General features: G+C 40.2%; 2 protein-coding genes, 1 long non-coding RNA gene and 1 pseudogene across 6 annotated transcripts; 2 read left to right on the top strand and 2 right to left on the bottom strand.

Moving 5' to 3' along the window:
• The first annotated feature begins 2040 nt into the window (after window positions 1–2040).
• On the top strand, window positions 2041–6547 carry LOC144634537 (uncharacterized). Of its 2 annotated transcripts, none has more exons than XM_078493521.1 (3): window positions 2041–2154; window positions 3249–4424; window positions 4788–6547. In XM_078493521.1, the coding sequence occupies exons 1-3, from the start codon at window positions 2052–2054 to the stop codon at window positions 5309–5311; spliced, it is 1803 nt and encodes a 600-aa protein (XP_078349647.1). In that variant the 5' UTR covers window positions 2041–2051; the 3' UTR covers window positions 5312–6547. The 2 variants fall into 2 exon arrangements, with proteins under 2 accessions (XP_078349647.1, XP_078349656.1); XM_078493530.1 differs by having other exon boundaries at window positions 2044–2154; window positions 3254–4424.
• Window positions 6548–6961: 414 nt separating this feature from the next.
• On the bottom strand, window positions 6962–7446 carry LOC144650993 (uncharacterized). Its single transcript, XR_013570238.1, has 2 exons — window positions 7342–7446; window positions 6962–7301 (listed from the first exon to the last, which is right to left on the bottom strand). It is a non-coding gene; the product is annotated as an uncharacterized LOC144650993 (long non-coding RNA).
• A 1084-nt stretch (window positions 7447–8530) lies between these two features.
• Window positions 8531–12319, bottom strand: LOC144634466 (uncharacterized). Of its 2 annotated transcripts, none has more exons than XM_078493427.1 (2): window positions 12133–12319; window positions 8531–11028 (listed from the first exon to the last, which is right to left on the bottom strand). In XM_078493427.1, exons 1-2 carry the CDS (start codon window positions 12149–12151, stop codon window positions 9887–9889), a joined length of 1161 nt encoding a protein of 386 aa, XP_078349553.1. In that variant the 5' UTR covers window positions 12152–12319; the 3' UTR covers window positions 8531–9886. The 2 variants fall into 2 exon arrangements, with proteins under 2 accessions (XP_078349553.1, XP_078349548.1); XM_078493422.1 differs by having other exon boundaries at window positions 8531–11031.
• LOC144634456 (uncharacterized) lies at window positions 12279–18114 on the top strand (annotated as a pseudogene). The gene is made up of 3 exons (XR_013567207.1): window positions 12279–12473; window positions 13851–15014; window positions 15766–18114. The product of XR_013567207.1 is annotated as an uncharacterized LOC144634456 (transcript).
• The last annotated feature ends 814 nt before the right edge of the window (window positions 18115–18928 follow it).

Here is an 18928-nt window from a genome sequence, read left to right on the forward strand (position 1 = left end):
TTTTATTGGTCGTACGCTGCAATACACACTGAAAACAATAAGGAAATCACTTTACGATGAACTTTAAAGCTGTGCAGAGTGACAACGTTTCACTTACCAACTTAAGAGCGAGAATAACTAATTTGCCACTAATTGGCGTCATGTTTTTGTTTTATATGTTGCTTTTAAATGATTTTTTACACGGAAGCAGCTGGCGAACTACAATTTGTATGACCATAAATTTAACCGAAATGGATTTTCAGTCACAGTTACTGTTGTAGATTAACAAATTTTATAAAACCCAACTCACTAAACATTAAATCGTTTCGCTGGCTTTTTGCATCAGTTATGTCGTGATTACATGTATTGCTTCACACTTTTCCTTGTCTGGCTTCATCCCTACAGCTAATCAATTAAAGCGGTGTTCATTAGTCATTTTGATCCTCATTAGCTTTCATTTTCATTGTTTCGCTCATCCTCCAAATAGACACGAAACAAATAAATGTTACTGATCATGACTGAACGGCAATAATTTTGCGCTAGTGTAAAAAAGTTAGCCAGTAAAATAGTCAAATCAAAAGTGTATATCTCTTTTAGACCTTTGGTAAAACAGATACCGGGAGCTCGTCTGCAGATTTCGGACAAGTAGATAAGTTAAAAAACATTTCCACCTGACATGATGATAAAAAGTGTTTTTTTGTTAATGACAAACTATTGTCAGTACTTGGGATAAAGGTTCTTGCGTCAGAAATGGAGGAATTAAACGAATTTAGAAATGTCAGTCACTTTACACAGAGTTTCATTTAAGTGTTTCCGGGAGGCGGAGAAGTCAAGGCCGCCACAGGCAATATTGCACGTTCAGTTCTGCCTCGTCCCCAGGCATCCTCGTCCTTGGTCGTGCACGGTTCGCTTGGTGTTGTGGGACTGACGTGCACGGTTCGCTTGGCGTTCTGGGCCTGATGCGGACGGGGAAGCGGACGCCGCTCCGCGGCTCGCTCCCTAACCATCAATCCCCGCGCTCCCTGTTTTCCCGCCTTACCGCCTCAACGTCCGGCCAATCGGCGCCTGGGGACGAGGCAGCGTTCAGTTGTTAACGCATGCAATACAGATGACGCGTCTAGAAGATAGATCGATTTTTGTTTTTACCAGCTTACTGGATAACTTCTAAATAGCATTACCAGCCCAAAATTTTTGCGCTAGTAACATTAATTGTTTTGTGTCTTTTTGGAGGATACTTCATTTAACTCAGGCAGATGTTGTCCGTTATGATCTTTGACAAATGTAACAAAGAAAATGAAAGTTAATGAAGATGAAAATAACCATTGAGCACCGCTTCCATAGATTAGCTTTAGCAATGAAGTCAGACTTCAAAAAGGAATTGCGACATAGTGAGATGCTAAGAGTTTCACGAATGGAAAACGCACGACAAGTTTCACTGTCCCAAACAAACAAAAAAAACGAACGAACGAATTCAGATGTTGCTAAAATAAGCTCAACCAAGAAAGGTACATCTTAAATTCTAGTGACTGCATACTCGTCCCCACAGGCCACGATCCTTTTGATCAGATTGAGAACCAAGTCTTGACGCATTGCAGACCTATATAAACCCTGCTTCTTTCGTTTGGCCGGTAGCTCAGTCACTCGTTTTCCTTTTAGGTTTCCTTCAATACTACCCAGCCAATTAATGATAATTTTGGTGGCCTGGTGGCGGTTAGATTAGCCGAGTTCGACAACATTTTAAACCAAATTTACTAGTGGTTTAATTTTGTCACCCTCCACCCATAGGAAAAACGCTTTTAAACCCTAGGGTTTGTGGTTTTTGGTAGGGTACAGGAGCGTGCATACAGCCCGAGACATACAGCCGTAGCCTTAATTACTTGCCCTTAACAGAAGGCACAGAGAGAAGGAGGAATGTGGCAAAAAGCGGCGAAAGTGCTTCTTTTGGCCATGGGGACTTACCCCCTCCTCCCCTCCCTGTGCCTGTCTCTCCCCACCCTCCATCCTGCCTCCACCCTTCCGTACTCTCCGTACTGTCAACTCGCGCGGGACCTCGCTTGCAGGCCAGCACGAAAATGGCGTCTCGCTTTCCTGACAGTGCGTCGGAAAGCGAAAGTTTAGGGAAGCTTGGCCTCAAATCTCCATCTAGGGAGGTCGAAAATGAAAATGACTTCAGTGGTAAGTTAGTGTTTTAAATTTAGTGCGATAGCTTGCCTGGATCTTTACCTTGGCTAGGTTTGTAGTGTCTCTAAATAAAATACAGAAACCGCTCTTGCGTACGTTGGCATATAAGCTTAAGCTTAAGTTTTCGTGGAAGAATTAGCTAGTACCCACATCATTACCTTACTGTAAAACTGAAGAATCACAATATTAGTATAAAATAATCCAAGAAAGCCTTAAAGTGTCGCATATTTAAAACATGCATTGTTAACAATAATCGTTCGAACGTCGATTCTTCGTTCCATTTGGGCTTATGTTTTGCTCGATTACGCGGAAGTAGTTAATCTTAATCTATTCTTATTAAATTTATAATATTCTGTCTTTTATATGGTTGATTTGTTAAATTAGATTCATCCTTCCGTACCTGGTTATGTTTTCTATGACAGAACATGCACAACATGTAGATTTTAATTTGTTTTTGTTCAGTGATAAAATACAGTAATTGCATTTCAAAATGCGCGCAATGAGAACGTAATTTAACTTGCTTGTGTGATGTGTACCAATGTTCATATAACAGTGTACTATGCAGCAAAATATAAAAGCACATCCTGAAGAACAATACCTTTTTAGAGTTAATATCAAAATACAAGTAATATCTAAATAATAAAACCAATAAAATTAACAGAAATTTACAATTGTTACTCTTGGGGCTTATAGCTTCATCTCACATCTGATTTTGAACTACACATGCATGTACAATGTATGCTAAGAGCGGTTTTCACTTAAGTGTCGAAAGTAATTCGCATTTGCTTTGGTTTTGCTTTGCATTGATTAGTGATTGGTTTAAAAACCTGTGCCACTTTGTCAACAAATCAGAAGTAAAACAAAAACCAATCATTTTCCCACGCTTTGCGCCAACTACATGTATTTGCTTCAAGCTCTTTGCTCTTCGAGTTATAAACTGGATTGTCCGTGTCCATTGTGATCGGCCAGAGTGATTACTTTGGTTTTGGTTTTATGACACTCAATTGAAAACTGCTCTAATTGTGCATTAGCTTTGTGTAAAATTTAAACACTGGAGGATTTTAAGTGATTAACTGATCTTTCTTCAGGAAAGAGGTTACAAGATGCAGCGAGACTAAACATTACATTGGCATCAGATGCAAACGGCTGGAACAAAGCTGTGAATGGACAATTACTGATTGAACTTGCCCAGGATACCAGAGTAAAACTGTTTGGATTTGTACCCAAGTACACCCCACAACAAAAAGAACATGCTAGGAATTTAAACATTGAACTTGTCGATGCAAAAGATCTTCCTGGTTATTCACCTGTGGAGCTCCTGGCTTATCCACCTGACAGTCTTGATATTGATATTCTCATCATACACTCTTATGGGCGTGACCTTGGGCGACAAGCGCAAATTATCAGGGAAACAAAGAAATGCAAGTGGGTCCATGTCGTGCACACTATCAGTGAAGAACTTGAAAAGTTTTTAGAGAAATCAGCATCAAGTGCAGTAGTCCAAGAGTCTGAACATGAACTTCAGACAACGTTGTGTGAAAGGGCTGATCTCGTGATTGCTATTGGTCCCAAAGTAGCAGAGGCTTACAAATCTGCTCTGCGGTTCTGTGGTAAAGATAGGAATGTGATTGACTTGACACCTGGAATCACTGAAGAATTTCTTGGTGTGCGCCAGATGATTGGAAATGCAGGTGAGAAGTTCCGTGTGCTGATCAGTGGATCGTCCAAGTATTTCAAAGTAAAAGGAAGTGATATTGCTGCCAAAGCGATAAACCTTGTGCAAGACCCATCCTGTCATCTTATATTTGTTGGACAGCCAAATGATAATGTAGCTGAGTTAGAGAAAGCCTTACTCAAAGAGGGAATTAATTTGAATCAACTGACCGTGAGAAAAGGTTCTGGTGGCACCGACTATTGGCGCAGGTTACTTTGTGAAGTAGATCTTGTCATCAAGCCATCAAGGACAGAGGGTTTTGGAATGAGTGGTCTCCGTGCCATTTCTGCAGACCTTCCCATTCTTGTCAGTGGAAATTGCGGGCTTGGTATAGTCCTGAAGAAGCTACCCTCTGGTGGGCAGCATGTGGTTGAGTCCGATGACCCTCAAGTCTGGGCAGACAAGATAAAGGAGGTCAGAGCAATGGAACCCAAAGCACGCTGCTTAGAGTCAGAGAAACTCAGAAAGGAATATGTGAAGCAATTCAGCTGGAAGGACCAGTGCGACAGATTGGTGGAGACAATGTTTACAATGGTTCCAACCAAATCTGGTATATATGTTTAATCAATGTCATTTTTTGTTACTTTAATATGTGCTGGTGGTTTTAGCACTGCTGACAAGGCAGTGGTAATTGTGTGCTCTGTAAGTGAACAAATTAGTTTTGCAAATAAATTTTATATATATATATATTTGAAAACAGAACAATTTAAACTGAAATGGCTATAGTGCATCCAAGGAGTAGAGCTCAGGACAGCTGAAAACAATAAATTATTTCAGTTTGTGGCACTCCTACTTAAAACCACTTGACCATACCACCTACCACCTAAGAGTGAAAGCATACCATGTGCCTACCCAACCTTGTTATGTTATCCTCCATGTTAAACATGACAGCAAGCTTTGTTTTCTGTTATAGAGCACCTAAAGGAAGCTGTGGAGTGCCAATGTGACATTGATGAGGCTGAAAACAGACTACAGTCAATGAAGGTGAATGCCGATAACGTGGATGGAAGATCTCATGTGAGAGACCAAGAGGTTGTCAAGACAGGCATTGAAGAGATGAGCCTGTTCCCCAGCGGATGTGATGTGGTAGATAGGGGAGTACCACTGAACACTGCGCAGGTAAACACTCGCCTCTCAACTGTGCTAGCAAATTTACCCCTCGCAATACATCGCAGAGTGTGCATGATGTTGAACATCAAACGAGATTTGAAATTTGATGACTTCAGGATGCTTGCTGAGAAAGTTGGATTCGACCGTGATTGGATACGCTGCATTGAACAGATGCCGAATCCCACTGATGAAATACTGAAGACGTGGTCATCAAAGAGTCAAGCAACAGTGGGGAACCTGATTGAATTGTTGAAGGGTGAAGACCTGGAGAGAATGGATGTAGCAAAGGTACTTGAAGACTGGGTGAATGAGAGCTCATATAATTAAACATTTAGTACCAAAGACTGTTTTCAAATAGTTTCAGAAACGAAAGTTGTATTTTGTGTCAGTTTATATACACGGTAGTAAACCAACCAATTCAAGAGTTGTACTGTTACACAGTATTTGCATAAATGATATACATTAGAATCCCAATTTCTTGAACACTTGATTTTTGGATAAACTGCTGATAACTCGAAGCGAGAGCTGTTCCTCTTCCCTCAATTGAACACGTAATTTTACTGTGGCGGAATCAGACTCTCAGATAGGTTGGGGGGGGGGGGGTGATCATCCAGACCCTAGAATAAGCGGGGGTCCACTGAAAATAATTTTTCTCAGCCCTTTGCTCCTCTATTTGTTCTAAAAATAAGGTGGGGCCCGGGCCCCTTACCTAGATCTGCCTCTTACCCCCGATTTCATAAACTACCTGATTATTCAAGACAATTTTGTTTCCCTTTATAACAGTTCAAAAACTTGGAATTCCACTGTACATAAGTCAACTATAAAGCAAGGCTTTGTTGTTGTTGTTGCAGCAAGATACTGGTACACAGTGATTCGATTACAAAATATATTCCTAACAACTTTGTTCTACCGGGGCTTAAAAAATTAAAATCCAGCAGCTTGCCCTTCAGTCAAGCAGCTCTAACATTTTGCTTTATTTATTTTATTTTTCTAATCATGATTTGCTAGTCAGTTTGATTTTGTTTTAGTTTAGGAATTAATCACTGGATGGTTAATTTTTGTCCATGTTTTTGACAACCAAGGCAAAAGACTTATTAAAAGTCAACCTTTGGCACCTAGTCATGTTACAAGACTTTTATTAGCCTGTGTACAGCCGTCCTGCTCCAGGCTAGACTTTTACTCACATCTAGAGTGGGAACAGGGTCGTAACTAGTGGGGTGGGGGGGGTGGGGGCAGGAAAACTAAAAAACTAAGAAACTAAAGAAAAATAGCACTGTTATAGTTACTAGTTCATTTCTTGTTTAAATAACCTATAATATACAGTTACAAGTGTTGGTTGATTATCCCATGGTAAAATAATTAAATGTAATTAAAACTCATAGGAGTATAAAATGAATATAGAGAGAGGTACATGTATGTACAAGTTTCAAAATTATTAATTATGACATTATATCAAGTTGGTTGTTAACAGAGCTTTTTACTGAGGTGCTTTTCATGTGTTAATTGTGGAATATTATTTTTAACACAGGAAAGAATCACCAACGTGACAACTATAAGCCAGTTTTATACGGCGGGGGGAGGGGGCGCCGCGGGGGGGGGGGGCGGGGGGGGGGCGGGGCGAGCCCGCCCGCGGGGGGCCCGGGGGAGGGGGGGGGAGCGGGCGGGGGCCCGGGGGGCGGGGGGGGGGGGGGGCGAGGCGAGGCCCGAGGCGAGGGGTGCGGAAGGGGGGGGGGGGGCGAGCGGGGGGGCGCGGGGGTCCCGAGTGCCGGGCCGCGAGCGTGAGGCGTGTGTGCGGGTCAGCGGAGGGGCCCGCCACGGAGCGGACCGTCTCGTCGGAGGCGGGCGAAGCGGGGAGCGGAGGACCGGCGACCGCGAACGTCCGACGTGGCCGGACTGTCCGTGACCGGCCGTTTGAGTGTAACTTCATTACATAGTAATGAGTTGGAGAAAGTGTAAAAATTAGAATCTAACTCCTAGTAGAATTTATTTTATCCAAGGCTGTGTCAAGCTGCATGCTTCATTGTATTAACACTAAACAGCTTTGTTAGTTTTAGGGAAATTAGCCATGCTCACTTCTGGTACTAAATTAGCGCATTATCAGTAGTTAAGATTCTGCTAAGAGTTAAGATACAATAGACTACAGCACAGGGGGCCCACACAAATGGAGCGATTGTTGATGTTTCAAATTTATAAAGGAATGTATGGGAAACTTTCGATCGTTTCTATAAGCATGAACTGTAGCGAGTAATATTTATGCTCAAAATAAATGTAAATTTACCTTAATCCTTGTGCTTTGTTGTCCTTGTAGCTTTTTGTCCTTGAGGGTTTTTGCGATGTAGTCTACTGTACGTTATAACGTGAAGTAACAGTCAATGCAAAACCCTCCAAATCGCTCAAATTCGGCATTCCGAGGTTCAGTAACGACAAAAGACATCAGCTGGGGTAAGTTTATGGTTATCTTGACCGTTAACATCTAGACATTACTCTAAATACATTTAAAAATCCCCATACATTTCTTTATATTTCGAACATACAAACAGTCACACCGCTTGTATGTGTGCCCTGTGACTAGAGCAAGCTTAATTAGCTTACACTGCCCATATATTAGTTGTTAGTGAAGTATGTTGTCATTCAAATTTATTTTTGGTATTTTTCAAACCATTGTTATTTTTATTTTGCTTTTGATAAATATCAAACTGTTTTGGAAAATTTTAAACAAAACATAAATTTGAACAACAGATGCTTTCAAATAAAATGTGATTTATATTTATAGTTATATGTGATTTATATATATTAATTTAGTTACTTAGTGTTGAAAACTCAATAAAAATGCTAAAATATGTGGAAAAATTAAATTATCATTTTGTTAGTGATGTGGTAAATTTGTAAATACAGTTGAACCCCAATTGATTAATATAAGCTGCCACCCTCGGGGAAATGGTAAGTGTCTGCTTAACAGAGGTTTGTCATAAATCAGCATAAGGCGTTAAAGAAACATAACCTTCATCGCCAATTAATCAAACAATCATCACTTAGCTCAGTGACGACGGAATCACTTCAAGTTGACAATAAGCATGTTTGAATGATTTCCCCCTGGCTGGGATAATAATAATAATAATAAAAGCTTTTTTTTTTATACAATAATTTTTGTTTTTTTTTTTAAAATTTATTTTAAAGAAAAAAACCCTAAAATAAAAAAAAAAAAAAAAAACCAAAAAAAAAAAAAGCGGCCCCCAAATGCTAGTCCATCGTAGGGTAACCCCCACCATTATTTTGCTGGTACCCATTTATACACCTGGGTGGAAAAGGCACTGAGAGTCAAGTGTCTTGCCTAAGAGCAAAGTGTCACAAAACAAACTAAGTTATCTGCTGGACAGTGATTTATCCAGTAGATAGGGTTAACCATTCTTTGAACAACTGGGGCCAGAATTTTTGTCATTAGAAACAAACTTTTTTTAATTAAAAAATTGCTAAGCAATTCACCTCACAATGGTACCATTTCTCCCCAAGCTATTGTAGTTCACATCAAGAAATGATAACTTCACAAATCATAAAATATTTTTATTTACCCGCATACATCTGTTCTTTCTTATGTGGTTCAGTGAACAAACATAAAAGCATAACTCAATATAAAAGACATATTTTGTTGTCTGATAACCTAATCAAACACCAAGTGAACTGACTAATGTCAGTTACGTCAGGTTCAAAGACTGGGCTAAAGGGAAAAACTGTTAAGAGTATACAGAAATGTATATTAGCCATGTCTGTTTTCTCAATTTTTGCTTCATGCATGCATCATCTTTCAGTTGCTATAAAATATTATCAACTGTATACCCTTCATGACTCAGTTAAATTAACCTTTGTTAATTTATAACTCTCACTGGATTTGGCTATATCTACATCAAAATGTTACTGTTACAACTGATTAACTCTGACTAATAGTTTAAGTCGTCAGCATCAAAATGGCTTTTAGCCTAACAAATACACTAGATCTCTGGGGGGGGGGGGGGTGGCAGACTTGCCTTTACTTATTCTCTGTTGAACTAAAACTAGACAGTACAGCCTAAAAATAACATGTGCAAGAACTCTTTATGCCCACAAGCTGGTAATTTTTTGCAGCTACTTGCCAGATGTGAAAGCTTAAATTATCACTAAAAAAACTTACTACAAATTAACAACTGCTACCTACATACATGTATAATCAGACAAGTACTACTAGAGGAACATTCAACTGTTTTGACCCGGAGACTTTTTTCCTTCTGGTGACAATTAAGATAATTTTGACCAACTGGTCTCCAAGCCACACTCTTCAGTCTGTTTACACAGACAGTTTCTTTGCATACCCTGCATGTTCAATCTCTTCCCATTCAGAAAGATGACTGTGATAATTTGGATTACACGTTTGATGTTGATGACACAACTTTACATGTGTATATCTGTGTAGTGTCACTGGTTTGTTACTTGCATGTGAATATGCATTTGAAACCCAAACAATTTAGACCACTTGGATCACCATAGAGCTACATGCAGCAGCCATCTGAGTTTTTTTTTTTTTTTTTTTTTTGGGGGGGGGGGAGGGGTTGGGGATCCGAAGCCTCTCTGTGAGGAGATCATTTGTGCATGTCCGTTTACCAACTACCTTCATTAATTTTCTTTTGTTAGGTATACTCTCTCAGATTAAAGTCTTTTCCACTCTGTTAGGAAAAGAAAACTGTGATGATCTTTGAAAGATTACTACACTTCAATTTGCAGCTGACTATGTCCAGCACTATATATAATTAAAATGTCAGAACCTATAAAATCTATAAAAATTTATAATCCTAAAAAAAATACAACAAATTAAATGATTATTTGAAACAGACTGTTAATGTCTGTTGTGATAAAGTATCCTTTTCAAACTGATTAAATGCCATGTTTAGTAGGAATCATACTAAACATTTTTTCAACTAGGTTGTCACACTGGTCCTTCCAGTTGAACTGATCAGTGTATTCCTTTCTCAGTGCCTCAGCTTCTGAGCTGCGTGCTTTGGGGTCCTTTGCTCTGACCTCCTTTATCTTGTCTGCCCAGACCTGAGGCTCATCAGACTCCACAACATGGTTTGCTCCAGACGGCAGCTTCTTCAGGGCCACTCCAAGGCCAATATTACCACCGACAAGAACAGGAAGGTCTGCAGATATGGCACGGAGACCACTGATTCCAAAACCTTCTGTCCTGGAGGGCTTAATGACAAGGTCTACCTCACACAGCAGCTTGGTCCAATCTTCACTGCTCTTTGAAACTTTCACAGTGAGTTGGTTAGAATCAATTCCCTCGCTGAGTAAGGCTTGAGTTATCTCTGCAGCATTTTCACTGGGCTTCACAACAAAAATGAGGTGGAAGGACGGTTCGTTCAGCAATTTGATGGCTTTAGCAGCGATATCACATCCCTTGACTTTGAAATATTTTGATGATCCACTGATCAACACACGAAATTTTTCTCCATCCACTTGCGATGGCCGAACACCAATGAAGTTGTGAAAAATTCCAGGTGTGAGGTCAATGACATCTTTTTCCTTTCCACTGGAGTGCAGAGCAGCTCTGTAGGCTTCTGCTACTTTAGGACCAATTGCAATCACAATATCAGCCTGTTGGCAAAGCGCAAGCTGAATTTCATGCTCAGATTCGTGCTCAGCTGCAAATTTCACAAGCTCCTCGCTCACAGTGTGCAGAACATGAAGCCACTTGCATTTCTTGGTCTCCTTGATAATTTGTGCCTGTTTCCCCACATCTCGTCCATAAGAGTGTATCATCAGGATGTCAATATCAAGACTGTCAGGTGGATAAGCCAGCAGATCTGACTGTGAATGACCAGGGAGATCCTTTGCATCGACAAGTTCAATGCCTAACTTCTTAGCGTCTTCTCTCTGCTGCTGAGTGCTTTTTGGTACAAATCCACTCACTTTCACTCTTGAGTTGCTGGCAAGTTCAAGCAGCAACTGACCATTCACAGCCTTGTCCCAGCCCTCATTACTTGAAGCCAAAGTGATGTTCAATTTCCGTTCATCTGCTGAGAATAAATAATTTGCATTTGACAATACATAAACAGTGGGTGGGGACAGGGGGGTCCGAACTTCCCGCTTCCCGTACCTTTAACCTCCCGCTTCCCGCCCCTTTCTGTGGTAGTTCCCATCTCTTTGTCCCATGTCTATTGTGAAATATAGCGAAATGTTGCGAAATTTTACTTGTTTTCTCCCAGTTCCTGCCACCTTAGGAATCCCGCTTCCCACCCTCTTTTCTCCTGCTTCCCGCCCCTTTTCTCCCGGTTTCCCGCCCCCCTGTCCCCCTCCACTAAACAAAAACAAATCATAGAGAAATGAATTTCTATATGTCCTTACAACATCCCCCCCCCCCAAGTTCTAGCAAAAAAATCATTCTGTAATAAGGACCCATACAGTCATGACATCCTCCCATGAGTTTTTGGAAGCAAGGAAAACTGCACCCATCTTTATTTCAAAGGAACAATGGCCTTATTGGATTATCTCGAAGGAACAAGGAATGTATATATCTTTAACTATTAACAGGGACTTGGCATGGAAAATTTAAGGGGCCTTATTGAATTCATTTATGGGGAGCATGGAAAAAATGCAAAAATTAAAGGAATCAAGGGAATATACCCCCCCCCCCCACCACCCCATGTCCAGGGGTCCCCCTGATAGATGACATCTACGTCAGCTAGCCATGTCCATACTTTTTAGCAACATTTATTAGTTAAGGTCAATTAACCATCTCTCATTACATGATCATGATGAACCATATCGAAAATACCTTAAAATGATACATGTCTTTGACTTCCGCCCGCGCGCAAATCGAAAGTGCTGACGAATCAAAATTTTGGGACGTTGCAAACAGTGCGCGCTAGCTCTGCTTCCAGCCTACAAGTTCCTTTTTTAATCTAATCAAAACCACTGTCAAATTACGAAATGTTTAGATATAAACAAAAAAGAGGCCTTATGATATTGCTTTGTGCAAAGGGCGGACATAATTCACCCTCGGACTGACAAAACTACTACGAAAGGCTCTGTGAGCTTCTGTGCGATCCGACAAAAAACAGTCCAGCTTTTTATACTAGTACTTCATCAATGATAAAACGCTTATACTTTTATCTCACCTTGGTTGCCTGAATCCATTTTGTATTGAAATAGCGTTAAAACAAGGGAAAAATCCACTTAAACTTGACTGTGCAGCAAAAAGCAGTCTGCAAGCGTCTACACTCTACACAGAATGTCCAAGAATATTCACTGGAGTTTGACGATAAGGCACTGGGACTAGCTGTATCATCTTTCACTTCCGCTTCTTCCGCTTCATCCTTCACTTCCTTATTTTCCGCGAAAGAGAAACCGGGAGAATCCGGGGGGTGACGTACACGCGCGCAGAGCTGTAATGATTGCAGAAGCGAGAATAAGACAGAAATGGAAACCGAAAAGGAAAATTTGTCAGCAGGAGAGAAAGGTGAGGTTCATGAATGAACGATATGTTCATGCTGCTTGCTTCTCTTTGCAAATTTTATGCCAATAAATGTGTCACTGAATGCAAGGCAAACCCGATCGAACTGAAATCGAAATTGAAACGGCTAAACAATGAAGCAGTGTATACGATCAGAAATCAAAAAGTGAAAAGGAGAAATGCTTACCGGTTAACCTAGGATTACCTTGGAAGTGCACTTATAGGTATGTCATCTGCATTAAACTACAGAATTCTGGATGCAGAAAGGAGTAAAAATTGTCGCGTTGTATTTCTGTGAAGCGCGCGCGTTTGCCCGCGTCAAAATGAATTTCAAATCGAAGTTTGCTTGTTATTCGTTCAGTACTTAGTCTTCCGTTTTGCAAACAGTCTGATTGTAAGGAGGCTGTAGGATATTTCAGATATTAAAAATCTAGCAGCAATTTGCAGAATTTTGTTATAGTTTATATGTATTTGCAGAACGAGTTCGTTCGTCGTTCATAAAATCATTTATTTGCGTGATAGCTAGACTGCTGTTTAGGGCCTGTTTACAAGCAGGTAGGGTAACCCTATAGTGCTAGGGTTACCCTAGCAAGAGGGTTAGAAGATAGCCCGAGTTTACAAGCAAAAATTCGCAGGTAGGGTAACCCTACTACCCGGGTCGACTTACACCGGTTACGCTTCAGTTAACCTTGTAAAATTTTGTTGTAGGAAGCTGCTATTCGAAAATAATTCTGTTCCAGTGCAAAAATTGTGAATGAACACAATGTTTCTTGGTCACAATTCGCTGTTTTTGTCGGTATCTTTAAAAATATTTAGCTTCTTGGAGCCAAAATAAAGTTGTCCCGGGCGAGTTATCCCTAGCAGACCGTTTACAAGACGCTTACGCTTACCCTGGCACGGGTAACCCTAGCTGCCTTGTAAACACGTTGATGAAAAAAGAAGAAATGTGGGAGCGCTAGGGTAACCCTCCTGCTAGGGTAACCCTAGCACTAGGGTTACCCTCTTACCCTACCTTGCTTGTAAACAGGCCCTTAGATGCCAGAGGTTTCCGGCAAGGCTGTTTACAGCAAGGCGCCCAAAAGTGTGACCACTTTTAATTTATTCACATTCTTTCGTGCAGATTTAATCTAATCAAAAGCCGTGGATAGCTTGCAGTTAAATTCTGATTGGATTAAATCTGCACAAAAGAATGTGAATAAATTAAAGATGGTTACACTTTTGGGCGCCTTGCTGTAATATGATTGCAACAAATGAGGTTTGGAAGTTTAGTGGAATCCAGATTTCATGTCAGATTTCAATGTTGTATTTGCAAAGGAATGGAATGAAGACCAGAGGTTTTCCAGCCTCTGTTTATTTATTTTGACTTTATATTTGAATACTCAGGGTTTTCTCCAGATGAACACAGATTGAACATAACACTAGCTACAAATGCTGTGGGTTGGAACACGACAGTAAATGGCCAGTTAATCATTGAACTTGCAAAGGACCCAAGAGTGAAGGTCAGTGGACTTGTGCCAAGCAGCCCTCAGGAGCAGAAAGAACAGGCCAAAGAGTTAAATATTGAACTTGTTGATGCCAAAAAGCTAATTGGTTATTCACCAAAGGAACTGTTGGCTTTTCCACCTGACAGTCTTGATATTGATGTTCTCATCATACACTCCTATGGGCGTGACCTCTCGGTCGACAGGCGCAGGTTGTTCAAGAGTCCAAGAAATGTAAGTGGCTTCATGTTCTACATACAATCAGTGAAGAATTGGAGAAATATATGGACAAGGAAGCTTCTGGCCCACGTTCAACTGAGCCAGACTCCGAGCATCAAGTTCAACTAGCGTTGTGCCAACAGGCAGACATTGTGATTGCAATTGGCCCTAAAGTAGCTGATGCTTTCAGATCTGCGCTGCGCTATTGTGGAAAGCACAAGGATGTCATTGATTTAACTCCTGGAATTATCCAGGAATTAATTGATGTACGTTTTCCGAATGTGTATCAGTGCTACATATCTAGATAAGTATTTCAAAGTGAAAGGATGTGACATTGCTGCTAAAGCAATCTCACTGTTGCAAGACACATCATATCATCTCATATTTATTGTCACGCTCTCTGATGATGTAGAAGCCCTCAGAAACTGCCTCCTCAGTGAAGGTCTCAAGTTACATCAGTTCACTGTCCGACCTTTCCACAGTAACTTGGAAAACTGGAGAAAGTTACTGTGTGAAGTAAATCTTATGATCATGCCTTCAAGAACAGAGGGTTTTGGAACAAGCAGTCTCCGTGCTATTTCTGCCGACCTACCCGTTCTTGTCAGTGGGAACAGTGGACTTGGTATGGCGATAAAGAAGTGGCCGTCTGGAAAAAAACACATTGTGGATTCAGATGATCCCCAGATGTGGACTGACAGGATAGCGCAGGTCAGAGCAAAGGGGGGGGGAAGAAGTCAGTCTTTAGAGGCAAAACAGCTACGCAGAGAATACATGGAAAGATTCAGCTGGAAAGCCCAGTGTAGTGATCTTGTTGACAAAATGATCATGATGTTCCCCAACAAACAGGGTAGGTTGTCTCTAAAGTCAAATATTTCTCTATAAGTTTTTTAGGTAATTAATGGATATTGGCTTTTGGTGGTTGGAAGATTTTAGCTACACCACTGGCAGCACTGGGAGGCGCAGGGCCTAATGGTTAGTGCACCGGACTCTGGATCGAGCGGTCCGAGTTCGAGCCCAGGCCGGGGTCACTTGTGTTGTGTTCTTGGGCAAGACACTTTACTCTCATAGTGCCTCTCTCCACCCAGGTGTATAAATGGGTACTGGTGACACAGTGCTCGGGAGAACCCTGCAATGGACTAGCATCCCATTCAGGGAGGAGTAGAAATATTCCTAGCCGCTTAATGCTATGGAAACCTGGGATAAGCTCCGGCAGTGTGGGCCGCTTGGCTCGTGGCTTCTCCTTCCTTTTCCCACTGGCAGCAGAGCTTTTTATTAACAAAGTGTTAAAACTGTTTTTTTAATTACGTACCTCTTGGAAAATACTCCCTATACAAACCCTTATTGTTGATTTCTTCGAGGGGGGAGAATTCGAAGGCAAAGAATAAACTTAAACAAAACGGTTTATGAACAACATTCACCATATTACATCAAGCACATGGTCCAACTACGACCGCACAGTATCACGGTTGAATGACGTACATGTAGGCATGCAATGCGTACTCTTAAGCCTTTCTAGCATATCAACACTTATTATTTTGTAGACTTTTTTTGCAATAGTGTTCACTGTCATGATTATGTTTTCATTTTCATTCATTTAGTAGAGGATCAAAAGAGATGTGTTGAGCACACAGAGGAAAGTGAACAAGTGAAGAGCCCAGAGCCACAAATGGAGCACTTTGATACTGAGAGAGTAGTCTATGAGGAAGTCATTGACTTTATCAAGAGAGGGACACAAGAGTTAGGCCTTGCGGATAAAGATCTCAGCAAAGTGGAAAAGAGTGGATTTGACCAGGCGGATGGTGCAGGAGTGTCACTCGATTGTGTTGGTGACACCAGATCAAGTACAGATCTAGTGAGAAGCACTCGGCTAACAACCAATATCATAGACATTCCTTATACTATTAACAGTAAAATTTGCTTAAAACTGAATGTAAAAGATCACATGTTCTATAGAGATTTCCGTTTGCTTGGAGAAAAAATGGGATATGGCAAAGACGTGACGCGCAATTTGGAACAGAATAACGTTAATCCTACTAATGAACTTCTTCAAATGTGGTCTGTAAAGCCTGAAGCAACTGTGGGGAATCTCATTGGATTATTGAAGGAAGAAGATCTTGAGCGAATGGATGTTGCAGCAGTTCTGGAGGATTGGGTGCAAAGAAAGGGTTCAAAATAAGCAAAAAAGGTCAGGCCCCTTCACTAATTACATGTATAATCCATGGTCTCGCTCCGCCTTACATTACCGAACTTATATCTGTTAGGGATACTGGTGGTAGATATAACTTAAGGTCAAATGATGGAATACTTTTAAACTTTCCTTGCAAGTCTTTTATTACCCTGGGTGACAGATCTTTTTATATGGCTGCTCCAAAATTATGGAATGATCTTCCCATTTTTATTAGAAATATTTTATCTGTAAATAGTTTTAAAAAGTATCTTAAGACTCATTATTATCAATACACGCGGCCAAATTGAAAATCGCCCTATTGAAAACACGCGCTTTGCGGGCCGCAAATGACTCCAAGCGGGCTGTTAATGCATTAATGGCCCTGCAGCTGATTGGTTCTCAGTTCATCATCCGATTAACTTTAACCAATCAGCGTCGCTGACGCGGGAAAACCATTCAGGTGCGTTCGCGTACAGCAAGAGTCTCGAAAAGTTTTTCGAGAAGCGAATTGTGTTCAGTAGGAAAAATCAAAGTCTATTTGTTGTAAATGGGACAAAATAAGCCAAAAAATCGGATTTAGAAGCAAATGCACAAGGCGAAGAGACAAAGAGAGCAACTTCTTCTTGTCTTGCGAGAAACGAAACATCGTTCACTTGAATTGTGTATCTCCGGTCGAGCTAATTTAGCTAAAGCAGTTGCAGAAATTTTACGCCGAAGTTCAATCGGAAAATGTAAGTTGGCAATTATTATTATCCATGAATCAATCCATTCCTCATTATTTTCAGAGACACTGCAGCTAGCTCTTTTATACTGCAACTACACAATAAGACATAAGCCTCAGTAGCATCATGTATAATTTTCATTGCGACGAAGTACTTGTGTTTATAATATTTGAATTGAAAATCATGATGCTAACTTCATTAAACTGAATGTGTTACCTATCTGGATGTCATTTGGCCTTGTTTATTGATAATAATGATAATAAAATGACTTTTTTCGGGAATATTGTTTATTTGCTCCCTTGTAGTGTCATTTGTGGCCCTTGTGCTTCGCGCTCGGGCCACAAATGACACTACGCCGGCGCAAACAAACAATATTCCCTCAAAAAGTCATTTTATTCCCTTATTTGTTTGAGAAGGCGTTTTTAAGCTAATTTTTATTTTTTATTAATTGTAATTTTACATTTATCATGTATTTTAGTATTTTTATTAATTTTAGGGCCATTTAGTAATTTAAATTTTTATAAATATTGTAATGCGCAAGTGAAAATCCTTGATTGATACTTGCGCAATATAAGTTCATTAATTATTATTATTGAACTTTCTATGCTAGAAAGAAAAAGCCAATATTATTTTGTTGTCATCCCCCCAATTTGATGTTGTTAATGCATAACTACCTCCTAGTGTATTTAAATGTCAAATCATGGGTCCTTAAGTGACTCGAATCACTATTTCAATAGTTAGTTAAAGGTGAGCTCCGATTATACCAAGCTCAAAAACTGATCTGAATTGATTTGAAACAATTTTTTGTGTAGCCTGCTGTAGAAACAATCAGCGCAAAAGGATTTGAATTTTTCTGCAATGCTTTGTCACTTATTTCCTATATTTTTTAAGTTGAGTTGTTGGTTAACAAATGCTGTTTTTGGCTACATTACGTATTAGCTTAGTTTTAGAACAATAACAGTCGTACCAAATTTGCTGTAACAGCTGCATGTATGACTATAAAATTTTACTGTACATAGAATTTGCATGGCATATTGAACTTAAGAAATTATAAAAATGGTAACATCTGTATACAACCCTCCAAGTTAATTTATTCCCTTAGTGACAGCTCAAGTTTGGTCGCCAGTGAAGAATTTTAGCGTACGCTTTCAATCGTTTCTCTCAAATTTAGTTGCCAGGCTGGCGACTTTGGTTCCAATTGAGTCGCCAGCTCCAAAATTTTAGTCGCCATGGCGACTAAAATGGTCTTAACTTGGAGGGTTGGTATATATAGCATAACACAGCAAAAGTTGCATTATCCTGACTTTCTGTGAAAGTTGTAGTTATTCTAACAGGCTTAGGTCAGTAAGGGGTCGGGGAATGTGGTATACATGGTGGAAAGAGTTTTAATGGCTGTTTGGTATCTTGTGGTTTAATTACTCATTGTGTATCAATCCCTTTCATTTATCCTTGAACAAGAGCATTTTATATTTTGTGCTGATCTTAAGATACAGTGTAGGTACATGGAATACATGGAATACATGAATACACTTGTTTCACTATGTAAACATAAACAACATTACATAACTTTGACGTCTTCATATTTTTAATGGTTATTTATGTTTTTTTATTATTATTTTGTTTAGGCCAAATCTCTAAACGTTCTGTAGCATGGGAAAGAGTTTCCGCCAATGACCATCCACTAACGTCATGTGTAACAAAATTATGATGTCTCGAGTTGGTGGGTACGCAGATGCTGTTTGGGTTCGTCACGTCAAGATTGCGTGACAAGCCCAAAGACTGCGTAGGAGATTAGGCACTAGGCTAATAATAATCGGCTAATATTATTTTATTTTCTGCAACAAAGCGTCCAACGCCGTGACAAATTGTTTA

This window comes from Oculina patagonica, chromosome 1 (assembly GCF_052425735.1).
Source record: "Oculina patagonica isolate OP01 chromosome 1, crgOcupat, whole genome shotgun sequence".
Lineage (NCBI taxonomy): Eukaryota > Metazoa > Cnidaria > Anthozoa > Scleractinia > Oculinidae > Oculina > Oculina patagonica.

Bases quoted from the DNA above. Each gene is read 5' to 3' on its own strand.
- LOC144634537 (XM_078493521.1), top strand. From the start codon at position 2,052: ATGGCGTCTCGCTTTCCTGACAGTGCGTCGGAAAGCGAAAGTTTAGGG. The intron at 2,155-3,248 runs GTAAGTTAGTGT...ATCTTTCTTCAG, and splicing joins AAATGAAAATGACTTCAGTG to GAAAGAGGTTACAAGATGCA. The intron at 4,425-4,787 runs GTATATATGTTT...TTTCTGTTATAG, and splicing joins AATGGTTCCAACCAAATCTG to AGCACCTAAAGGAAGCTGTG.